The sequence below is a fragment of the Leucopleurus acutus genome, assembly GCF_964270905.1.
Source record: "Leucopleurus acutus genome assembly, chromosome: 1".
NCBI classification, from domain to species: domain Eukaryota; kingdom Metazoa; phylum Chordata; class Mammalia; order Artiodactyla; family Delphinidae; genus Leucopleurus; species Leucopleurus acutus.
In genome coordinates this window covers 65,531,670-65,544,406 of record NC_139142.1, presented here as the reverse complement: position 1 = coordinate 65,544,406, position 12,737 = coordinate 65,531,670, and the positions used below count along the sequence as shown (strand labels likewise).

At 38.0% G+C, this 12,737-nt stretch overlaps 1 protein-coding gene across 1 annotated transcript in view; it reads left to right on the top strand.

Moving 5' to 3' along the window:
* AKAP6 (A-kinase anchoring protein 6) overlaps positions 1–12,737 on the top strand; it is a gene marked incomplete at its 3' end in the record, with an annotated part of 361,949 nt that overhangs the window by 118,346 nt on the left and 230,866 nt on the right. Inside the window, exon 4 of the mRNA XM_082853308.1 lies at positions 6,957–7,079. Within this exon, the coding sequence (XP_082709434.1) occupies positions 6,957–7,079 (123 nt within the window). The remainder of the gene's footprint in view (positions 1–6,956; positions 7,080–12,737) is intronic.

The following is a 12,737-nucleotide window of genomic DNA, read 5'->3' as shown; positions in this document are numbered from 1 at the left end:
TTAAGAGCTATTTAATGGCTTTATGACCTTGAGTAAATTGTATAACTCTTCTATGCTCAGCCTCTTCCTCTGTACAGTAGAGAAATTTATGCAGATTAAGGGACTACATAAATTATCAGAAGAATAGTTGGTAGATAGTCAGCACCCAGATGTTTAGTACTGTTATTTATAATACTGGATAGAAAATACCTATAAGTAAACTATTAAATGATCATAATCCTAAACTCTAAAGTGTGAGCATCTTAGATCCTTGTTTGGGATTTAGAGGCAGATAAAGATGATCTGATATGCTCATCCAGTGCCTCTGGAGGATTGGGGGTGCTTGAAACAAGGTCTTACACAGAGCCAGTGAGCAAAGCTGTGTGGGAGAATCCCCAGCTTCACTGCTGACAGCCGTTAAGTATTCGAGCTTGTCTGCCCTTCAGGTTTCTCCTCTGTAAAATGGAGAGCGTGGGAATCTTACAGCATAGAGTAGTTGTAAGTATAAAATAAGTGCCTGGCATATCATTGGTACTCAGTTAATATTATTATTAGTTCCAGTTTATTCCCAATTCTTTTATTCATTCCTATTTTTATTAGACTTTGATGATATGCATTCCAAACTTGTTCTTCCCTTAAAATTGTTGATTATTTCTTCTTAGAAATCAATAGGGAGCAACTGAAGTCAAAGCCTCTGGATTTGTTGGAGGAAACCCTTTCCCATTATGAGAGTCTGGGATCTTTCTGGGCTCTTCTTTTCCCAGCTGAAACCACTGTCATTAGTGTTTGACGAAATTGGGGATTCAGCTCAATTTATCCCTTCCACATGATACTGAGTTCAGAATAAAACTTCCCACCTGGTCAGTTTTAGATAATACCACTCGATGCCCTTTTTATTCTCTCTTTCCAACTGACAGCCTTTATTCTGGGATAATTTTATCAGAAATATTTTAAAATTCTAAAGACATTCCATTCAACCTTTAGAAGAGAAGCTAAATATTTCATAAAACATTTCAGTATTTGAGTTTTCTTGTGGCAACAGGGTTAAAACTGCCTTAAACCATTTCATCTTGTCTTCAGTCTTTCTTCTAAGAGTACACACCATACCCTCCCTTCTGTCAATTACTGGTACTGCGTTGCATTTTATAGGTAAGGATGTGGGTAGATGTGTGAGTTGGTTGAGTCCAAAGTACCACTTTTAACTCGCTTTGAGCTTACCTTGAGCCTCTGTGTCTTGGCGGCACAGTAAGTACACTGATATGCGGTTAGGAAAGGTGCATTACACTTGAGTGCTATTGTGTAAAAAGCTTTATTAGTCATTTCATATAGGAATTCGGTGTATAAGAATTAAGCAAAAATGGAAGATGAAATATATATGTTGGTAGATGTACATATAAAATCTCAATGCATAAGTTTGCTTCTAAGGGGAGTTCTAATTTTACCAGCTGTCAGAGCCTAAATTAAGCTTCCTTGTGGGTAGGGTGAGAGGATTGCGATTACTCATTGGCAACCATTACGAATGTAAAGACTGGCTCCAAAGCATGGGTCCTGTTTTGAAAAATTAAGCCAGATTATTCTTAAACTTGTAGTTGTGTAATAGAGAAATGTGATCCCCTTCGGACTTGCTGGTGGAATAAGGAGGTAGGGAAATCTTTGCTAACCTGCAGGTTCAGATGCTGCCCCTGCCACACCGCCTCATGTGATGATCTGAGACAGAAGTCGTGACTCCCTCCTCTGCACCCCCAGAGTGGTTGGTGCCACCTCTCATATCGTGGCTGTGAGAAGACTTTTCTCTCCATCTTTCCTGGACACCTAGCAGAGTGCTGTATGCTTAGAGAATAACCAAAAGTTTTGAGTGAATGACATAAAAGATCAAATTGGAACCTGTTAATTAGGAATGTTTTTTAAAAATCATTTATCAAGCCAGGCTTTAAAATATAATTTCTCTTGAAATCCTCACATAAACCCCAAATGGATATCCCTGTCCCTGTCTTATAGATGAAGAAACTGAAGTTCAGAGACATCAAGTAGCTCATTTAGTTTATACTGTTAGTAAGAGGTGGATGGAGCCTGGAATCAAATTCATTTTCATCTGGTTGTAGCAGCTATTCTCTTATCATTATCCACACTGGTTGATGATAAGCATGTTTTTTTTCTCTTTTACTATACCCTCTTCTGCTGCCACAATTAATCCTCATTTAAATGTTTTTCAAGTTCTAATTTCTGCCAGGAACTTAGACAAATTATTAGATCAGCTGGCCCAACTAGATCATTTGAGTCTCTTAAAGACCCTGTGAGGTGGGTACTACTGTCACCCCATTTTACAGATGAGAAGACTGAGGCCCTGAGAAGTAAGGAGACATGCCCAATGCCATGTGCCCAATACCTGGCACATAGTGAATGTTGTATGAGGATTACTTATTGTTTCAGCTAGCATTGTTCAGATGAGGTCATTCACTGAATCCTTTAATCTTGGAATACTAAGAAAGGGGTAAATACTTGTTTTGAATGGTTTAAAAAGTTCAACAGCAGAGGCTGCCCTTTTTTATTTTCAAAAATACAGTGAAAATAGTTCACTTCCTGATCATTTTCAGCAGATCCCTCTCTGAAGACAGCTGACTTGATCTGGACTAGGTCAGATTTCACACTTGATTTCTCTGTCCACTGAGAAATGTACATCCTTCTGGGGGTGAACACACACATGTTCACACACACATCCAAACAACAAATACTGAGAGGACATTAGCAGTTGAGCCCATTGGCTAAACTATCTCCTGATAGTTGATGAACCAGGGGCCATCTCCTCTGTGATTAAACTGAGTCAGACTCATCTGTAATTAAGGCACTGTTAGAATGGGCTCACTTTAGCATGTAATTGCCTTAAAGTTTTGGTTTAAATTTTCTATAAATTAGAAATGAAATTTACAGTGATTTTTGCTTGCTTTAAAAAAAAAGTTTTTTGTTGTGTCTAACCTCATCACCCATCCCCTTTCAGAAAAATTAACAGAAAATAGTGAATGTGAAGGGAGAAGGACTTAGAACGTAGAGAGTTTTATCTCAGGGGTAAGAATGTGGGAGTGGCAAGAAATGTTTCTTCACCCTCATCTGGGTCAGATAATGTGTCTCTAGGAGTGCTGTTTCTAGAGGGCACCGTGGTACCCTGAGAGGAATAGACTTTGGAATGCGATATGGGTTCAGGTCCCAACCCTGCCAGTGGGCTAGTCACCTTCTTTGACCCTCAGTTTTCTCATCTGTAAAATGACCATAATCAGCACCACTTCACAGAATTGTGTTGACAAGTGTCTACTTCCTGTTGTATACTTCTCCTTTTAGAGAAATAGTTTTCAATTTCAATTTGTTCTAAAAATCATGTAATTCTATAAAAAAATTACCCCTGGGCTTTTAACTCCGTAAGGCGGGGACCATGTCTTGTTTCCTACTATGTCACTGTTTCCTGGTCCCATGTCTGATACAAGGAAGACCCTCCTTTTTGTCCCAGCTGCACATGACAGCTTTGTCAAAGGGCAACAGTAATCACCCACACAGTTTCTAGTTAACCAGACTAGGTTTGTCATAGAAGAGAACTAGTTAGGAAAATAAAAGAAATAATGAGCATTCTTCTTTAAATGGAAGCATAGTTGATTTACAACGTTGTGTTAGTTTCAGGTGTACAACAAAGTGATTCAGATACGTATATTTTTTTTCAGATTATTTTCCATTATAGGATATTACCGGATATTGAATATAGTTCCTTGTGCTATACAGTAAATCCTTATTGTTTATTTTATATATGGTACTGTGCATCTGTTAATCCTGTACTCCTAAGTTATCCCTCCCCCCCAATTTATGCCTCCCCCCCTTTCCCCTTTGGTAACTATAAGTTTGTTTCCTATGTCTGTGAATCTGTTTGTTTTGTACATAGATTCATTTGTGCTATTTTTTAGATTCCATATATAAGTGATATAATATTTGTCCTTGTCTGGTTTACTTCACTTACTATGATTATCTCTAGGTCCATCCATGTTGCTGCAAATGGCAATATTTCATTCTTTTTCGTGGCTGAGTAGTATTCCATTGTGTGTGTGTGTGTGTGTGTGTGTGTGTGTGTGTGTGTGTGTGTGTGTGTGTATATACCACTTCCTTATCCATTCATCTGTCGTTGGACACTTAGGTTGCTTCCATGTCTTTGTAAATAATGCTGCTATGAGCATTGGGGTGCATGCATCTTTTCGAATTAGAGTTCTCTTTTTTTTTTTTTTTTTTGGATATATGCCCAGGAGTGGGATTGCTGGATCATATTGGTATTTTTAGCTCTTTTTTTAGTTTTTAAAGGGACCTCCCTACTGGTTTCCATAATGGCTGCACCAGTTTACATTCCCACCGATAGCGCAGGAGGGTTCAGTAATGGGTACTTAACCTGTTATGAGAGTGTAGCTGTTTGCAAGACTAACCTTATATTTTCCTTGCAAATATAATCTTCAAATGTATGTTAATCAGCTGAGGGCTCTAGCAAATTATTTTTCACAAACCTGAAAGTGTACCTTTACATACACTTGCACTGTGCTTCTTAGTCTTTAAAGAGATTGATGCTCTAGAAAGTTTAAGAGTAAGATTTTTTAAAAGCACCTCATTAAGGAACTTTCAAAATGCAAATGATTTGATTCCTCCAGCAAATGATTTGGAAGTGGGAAGTGTGCTGTCCACTGATGGTAGTAACAGGCTAACGGCTGTTCCATTTTCTCCCACGTTGGATGACCAAGATTTCTTCCAGGGGTTGAATCCTGGCTTGGCTCCAATCATCAGGCTCTCAGAACATGTATCAAATATGACTATGGCAAGGGGCCCACCGAGGAGGAAACAATTAAGGGGGTAGCCCAAGAGGACTGGGACCTGTGGACTGGTCACCCTCAGTGTGCCCCTGGAGAGCTCTGCAGGGAGTCAGAGAAAGGTAATGGAAGAGGGGCAAAAAGGGACAAGAAGGACACCAGTGGTAGAAAGTGACAAGAGAGAGACTGAACAGATGAGATACAGGAGTCTGAATGACGAAGGCTAAAATGTGGCCTTTCAAAGGTTTGTAATTCAGCCTGTAGCAGTGAGTCGAACGTGTGTCAAATGTGCTTTTTATGTAATGCAACACTGGATTGTGCCGTGAAGAAAGTGTGATTTTTAGAGTTGTCTTTGACTCTCCAGGTAAGTACATGGGAACTCAGAATATTAGAGAAACAGACAGGTCAAATACTAAAAATAGAAACAAATTTGGGTATAGACAATTCTGATATGGACAGAGTACATTTCACAGGAAAATCCGGGAGCGTGTCCCAACTCTTTATTGCTTGTAAAACTTTTTCTAATGATTAAAATTACCTGAATTCAGTAGGCCAGTGCTTAGACATGCTTTATTTCAGCTGAAACTTTTACTTCAGTGATATTTATCATTTTATTCCCAGTAATGTCCAACAGTGTGCTTTACACAGAGTAGGTGCTTAATAAATATTTGTTAAAAGAATGAACGAGTGACCAATATATCTCTTGTACTAGGATTTGATTTATATTACAAAATAAGTAAAATTTTGTATTTTTTTCTCATTTTCCTATGTTGTTACTTATGTCAGCCTCATTTTCCTTCATTCACACCACAAAGCCTTTAGCAGAGCTTCTGAAAATGAGCATCAAATATTCGTTGTCTGCATCCAAGTGTGAATTCTCCTGCACATTGCATAGTTCGGTATATAGAGTGGAGACTACTTGGTTTCTCTAAGAATAACCGTCTCATGATATTGGGATAGTAGTCAGTACACTGTCCACTACACAGAACACTGGTGACAGTACACACAGAAAGGGGCTGGGAGAGGTGGAGAAATAGCAGGTGACAAAGGTATCAAGAATCGGATGGACTACTGTTTCATTTGCTTTCATGATTTCTGTTTATATTTTTGTGGCTACACATGTAAGCAGGAGGGGAGGTGGAAAGCTAAGATTCCCCCTGATAGAGGAGTGTCTAGCTTTTTATTACAAGTTAACTCACAAGTTGAGCATTAAAATATTAATCAAAATTAATCAAAAGGTAAATCTGAAAAATGGGTTAAGTTCAATAGGGAAATAGTTCTCAAGCCATCTCAATGAGTTTACATGTAGGAGCCTGTCGTTTCTCCTTTCGACCTCCAGGTGGTGCTGTTTACCCAGCCATGGCAAGCAGGTGCCCAGCCCCGTTTCCTTCCCCTAAGGTTCACAGCTGGGCTTTCATTTTTTCAAAATATTTTCAGTTTCCACAGATGTGTTCTTTTAAATGGTCAATAAATTTTTATAACCACTATTTGAAAACTTGCAAGATTGTTGTGAATTGTGCTTCTTAACCAAGAATATTTTTTTATGTCCAGGACACACCCAGAGTTAGGCGTTTACATTTGTTCATTGGTCCTTTACCTTTCCTTGCTTCTTAGAACCCAGATTCAGTAACAGACACTTGGGCTGTTAGTAGAACTCATCACTCATCCAAGTCCATTTAAACACTTTTGTAATTTAAAAATAGATTTCTAGTTCAGTTAAGACACCTCAACTCCATGGGCTTCTGAGTAAAGAACACCATCTTTATAGGAGTACTTTTATCCCCCAAAGCCAATGAGTGTTCCTAGCAGACCTGACCTGATTTTTTGGTGAGGGGGCGCTTGCCAGACACCCAGAAATGTTTTGATGATTTGAGGTCACCTTTCCAATGGCACCCTGCAGTCCAATCCAAATTCCTCAAAAAAAAGTGTTCCTAGGAAAAAACTAAGAGGGAGTCATGGACAGTTTCTTTCCATTTTAATAGATTTCAGTGGCAAGAATGGTGGGAATTTTGTTGTACAACGTGGAAATAGGATGGGAGTGCAATGGTATCAATTTTACCATCGACAAGGTTTGGAATTTTTAAGATTGGCTTTAAAAAATAACCAGTTAACATGCTTTTCTTGTCCTTTTTTCCTCTTTTCTGTCACAAGGGGTTTGTAAACAAGCTGGATGAATTTATTCAATGGTTAAACGAAGCCATGGAAACCACTGAGAATTGGACACCTCCCAAAGCAGAGACGGATGGCCTTAAACTGTACCTGGAGACGCACTTGGTAGGCAAGATTATGCTGCTCTTGCTGTTAGTTAGGGAAGGATTTTAATGTGCTACTTGTTTGTTTATGGAGAATATCAGTTTTACTTATCAGAAGTCATTATATGCTAATAAACCAAGTTTTAATGGGGTAAATTGCAGAAGCTGAAAATTTACAGGCATTTCAAGTAATGCTATGAAATCTAAATCCTCCATATTTCAAGCTATTTTTTCAAAGCTTTTTCCGTAAAGGTAAGTAATTATTTAAAAATATAACTTAGAAAATTTTACTAGACCTTTGCTCTCTAAAGTGACAATTGAAGGTTTTCCTCTTCTTAAAAAGAAAAAATGAAAGAGGTAATTTTGATGACCATTCTAAGTTTTCTAGGATTCTTGTAAAATTAATGAACCTCTCATTATCAAGAGAGTCTACTTTATCTGTTCTACATTGGGTTATTTTAATAAAATATTTAAAACGATGATCTCCATCATTTTTGCTGCTATGTGGGTTTTTCAGCATATAATTAATACAACTGTCATTACACTGGTCCCTGTGCACAGGGAAATCCATGGAGAGGAAGTAGAAAACACTTGGATGAATATGCTTCTGAATATGTTAGAAGCAAGAATTATAGACTGGGGGACATTTGATGAACCTCATGAGGTTTTTACTGAATGCTTCAAATGGCCGATATCAATTATGAAGGGGTGGAAACCAAGTAGTCGAGTGTGATAAAGCATGAAGAAAAAGCACGTTGTCATAGGAAATGAAAATTCAAGCTTTAAGGATCTCATCTTTATTCCTTTCACTGATAGCATAAAATCGACAAAGGCAATGAACACGAATTCTTGGGTACCCAACTGTGGGACTGATTTTCTGCCCCTCTTACATACTCAGAATTTGGATTGAGTAAACAGTGTGTGGGAGTCCTGCATGTATGTTAGTTCACAGGGTTCCAGAACGGTTCCCTGTGATATTAAATGAGAGAAGGAGAGAGAGGGAGAAGAGAGAAGGAGAGAAGAGGGGGAAGACAGAGAGGATGTTTTAGTTTTTTGCTGCTTGTGTTTTGCAGTGTATTTTATATCATTGCAAGAAAAACAGCCTCAAAATCCTATTGCTGCATGCAGATGGTCTTGTGAAAGATAAAAAAAAATCACAAAACTGGTAGAGGATGCTTCTGTTTTTAGAGACCTGGGTTGATGGTATGTAAAAACGCCAGTGACCCTAACCACCTCTCTTGTACGTGGGTTTTTAAATACTGCCCTTAGCATTCAATTCCCTGTTGAGTAGAGCCTTGATTTTTTTTTTTTTTAAGAGGGCATTTCATAATAGCAAGATAAAGATATTCAATGCTTTATAAAGTAAATTGTATTAATTAGAATGTCAACTTTTCACTGGCATTGTTCTGACAGAAATTCTAATCTGTGTTTAAACAGGAGTATATGAACTTTATTTCACATTAAGTGTGCTGTCTTAATTTCTCTTGATTTAATATTTTATGGAAAACACACATTTTGTTTTTGAGGTCCCAGAGGGCATGGGGACACAAAGGGCACTTTAACACCAGACTATTTATTGAAATGAAAGCCAGGCTAGGAGAATATGAACGAAGGTCTCTCCTCTCTTTGGGAGTTGAGTGACACAACCTCTTTGTAACCAACGTGCACTCCTGGTCTCAAATCCGTACTACACAATTCTTTACTTAGCATCCCTGTGTTGGCCTCTGTCTCATTCTAGCCCAACACTATCCATTAGAACTTTCTGTGATGATGGAATATTCTATATTGAACATCCAATGTGCAATAACTAACCACAGCTATCTACTGAGCACTTGAAATGTGGCTAGAGCAACTGAGGAAATGAATTTTCTAACTGTAATTAACTTATGTTTGCATTTAAATTGCCACATGTGGCTTGTGATGACTGTATTCTAGTCCTGTAAATTGTGGAACTCTTTACAGACGTAATGAATGGCAAGTATCCAGTACCTGCCTCATAATGGCATTCTCGGCCAGAATGTGAAAATCATTATCCCCTTTGCTGTGGATCTCTACCTCAGATCCACAACAAACAGCCCTTCTTAAAATGTTTATCTCTTAAAGAATAACCTTGTTCCCGCCTAATGGTCAACACTTTCTGGAATGAATTTTCTCCACCATCATGTCTGTATTAGTTGGGCTAGAGATAACATGGGAACATCCTTACCTCTGCTTTGTGAATAGTGAGGGACTGTAATCTCCAGATTTGTTCACTGTTGTTAACTCACAATCTCAGGGGCTGAAATTATGAATAATACTGTTTAACAGTTACTGAAGACCTACTGTGTGTGGATTGCCATTGAATGATACTTAAAGACAATTATTGAGTCACTGTTTTACTTCATGCTGTGTCTGCTAGTCTAGATACAGCCTGTTGTTTAAACATCTTTCAAACAAACTCTGAGTTACTGTCTATCTGAGCACAATGTCTCTCTACATATCTCCTGAGCAATATTGTCATTTATATTTTTTATTGTATTTCCTTACTGTGGTGCTGAGTTAATATTAAGTTATTCTTCTCCAAAGAAGGCAAAAAATACCTACCTTTCCATAAAGAAAGTATACAACTAAGTCTAGAGATTTATATTTCTTAGTTCACACTGCATAAGTCATTACTGCTCCTTAATGAGTGGGCAAGAGGTATTTATTTGCAAGATTATCTAGTATGTAGACTTAGGTACATGAGTTTCACTAAACATCTCTATCGAGTCTATAATTTAAACATTAAACCAACAGATGTACAAGCCTCTGAGTCTGGTTTCTCCCCTGAGTTAATAATGTGTTAGAATAGTTGGCACCCTGCAATATTTATTATAAACAAAAGCAAATAAACAATAGCAAAATTTGTACATTTATATTTTGATACTTAATTCAAGTCTTTTCCATAACAGTAACCAAGGGTTTTCACCAACACAAATCAATTAAACCTTCACAATACCTTTATGAGAGATATGAAGGAGCTTTATTCTAACTGTAAGAAATACTGTGAAATTGCGATGATACATCAATGATTTTCCATGATAATTAATCATCTGCTTGCAACCTGGCTGCTCCTTCAAAAATACAATTCCTATCTTTTTAGAAAATGACATTTGCAGGAAAATGTTTGAATTTTGCAAGTATTGAGCATATTGAACATTGCTCTTTGAAAACCACTTTTAAAATAGCATTGTATACATATGTTCTTGAATGGATTCCCTTCTTCTTCACCTCTGTCCACTTTTTTAACAGCTTCATTGAGGTATAATTGGCATACTAAATTGTATATACTTAACGTAAACAATTTTGCAAGTTTTGACAAATTGACAAACGTATACACCCATGAAACCGTCACCACAGTCAAGGTGGTGAACATATCCATCACCTCCAAAAGCCTCTTCATGACGCTTTGTAATTGCTCCCTCCCTTCCCTCTCAGCCTTTCCTTCATCCCTAAGTAATCAAGGGTCTACTTTCCGTCACTGTTAGATTGTACTTTCTAGAATTTTGCATAAATGGAATCAAACAACATGTTCTCTTTCTCTCTCTATTTTTTTCTTCTTTGGTCTGGTTTCTTTCACCCAGCATACTTATTTTGATGTTGTATGTTCCAATTGTTCATTCATTTTTATTGCTGAATAGTATTCCATTGCATAGTTATAGCACAATTTGATTACGCATTCAACTGATGGTGGACACTAAGGTTGTTTCCCTCACCACCATTTTTATTAGCTAAAGAAGCAAAAGTCACCAAAAATTACATGTAAGTAGAAGCATCATAAATAGTTCTTTGCGGACTATTTAGATTTTTTCCTTTGAAAGAATTTATATTATCTTCAGAGTTAGACTGCTGAAGAGTAAAGCAGCAGAGCATGACAGCAACTTCTCCCTCAAGAGATTACGTTTCATGTCCGTTTGCTTCCGAAAAGATAACTGTCATCTCCCAAATAGTTTTTATCCATGCCTAATTCACAAAATGGTACCACATCATATGCAATCAATTGCAGGAAAACAAAGCAGAAGTTTTTTTTTTTAAATCTGTAGCCAATCAGAGTATCTAGTAGGAGAAAGCAAAGTCAAACTGACACCAGACATCTGTGCGATAATTAGGAAAAAGAGCCAAGCATAAAGGCCTGGCTTAAACTTGGGAGATAAATTTGCATAGGTAGCACCATGTCATGTTGGGCAAACATTAACCAACCACATAGAAATAGCCTTGGAAAAACAACATTCTTAATTCAATTTGATAAATGAGAAAACATGGGGGAAATGGTGATGATGAGTTCATATATGTTAAGCACCTGCGAGTGCCAGGCAGTTGTTTGTGTGTTAGGAATACATGATGAATGAGTTTCGCTTCTTCTAGGGATTTGCAATTTAAGGGAGATGACCATAGAATAAATGTAGTCATCTTTGGACCCATAAATGATGAATGTAATATAATTTTGAGCAGTAAACTTCTTGTAGGATAAGCAAAGTACTGTTTGGAGCACAGAACAAAGTTTTATTGGTTCTTCCTCAGAGTAGGGAAGGCTCAGAGAGGTAATTTAATGTAGACCTCACAGGCCATATATGATTTGTTGGATAAAGAGGGGAGGAGAGGAGATGGGAGGAAATTTTATGGGCAAGTAAGGGAGGTGGGGTGAGCCATCTGGTGTGGCTGAGGCTAAGTTGTGTCCTCCAGGTTAGGGCTGGGTGGTAAAAGAGATTGAATGTCCTTTTAATAGATTGAACTTATCTCTGAGGGCAAAGGGGACTCATTGAAGGTTTGATTTTATCTTAAAATAGGAGAGTGACAAGAATCAACTGTAAATTCCATGGGGGGAGGGTCAGTTTGCCATAGATTAACTGGATAAGTCCATGGCTTAAATGAGAGAATAACAATGGGCATAATGGAAAATGGATTGGAGTATAACAATCTGCCCTTGAAGGGTCTGAAATTTTTTCCTCATTCCTTATTGTGTCATTACTCTAAGTACTTATAAAAACAGACTGAATTAAACTAATAATATGACTGGCTAACAAAAGTTCAGTACAGATGTCTTCCTGCCATCTATATTTAGGTATTTATATCGTTTTTTTTAAAATAGCTTTCATTTGTATCATAAGAAAAACAATATACTTCTCACAAAGTTTTTAGTCATACCAGAAAATTTCCCAAAATACATTCAGCTGTGTTTCTTTTGCTTGCCCTTCTGTGTCTACCTGTGTTCCATTTCTCATTGCTTGAAGTGAAGAGATGACAGGCTCTCCGTTTTCCCACTTTCCGGTGCCCACCTCTCCCTGCCTACCCTCCTCTGCTGAGAGGACAGGCAGCTCTGGCCCAAGATAGCTGAGCTTCACAACACGAGCAGCTACCACATGCCTGTACTCTTCAGTTAACAACAGACACTCGATCGCGCTCAAAAGCCTGAGCTGTCTCAATTTGGCTGCCACCTCCCTTCAGCCTTGCTGAGTAGGGCTGGTGGCCTCATAGGAGCTTTGAAGTTCCATTTGCTTGTCACCCTTGATTCCTGTCAGTTTAAGGTGAGTAGCTGAGAGTTTAGCAGGGAGAAGCATTACTTCTGTTTGAGGGATTTGAGATACTCGACTCCCAGCTTTGAGTTACTTACTTTGGTAGCTTGTGGATGGAAAGATCTGCTGGAAATTTATAGCACTTAGGC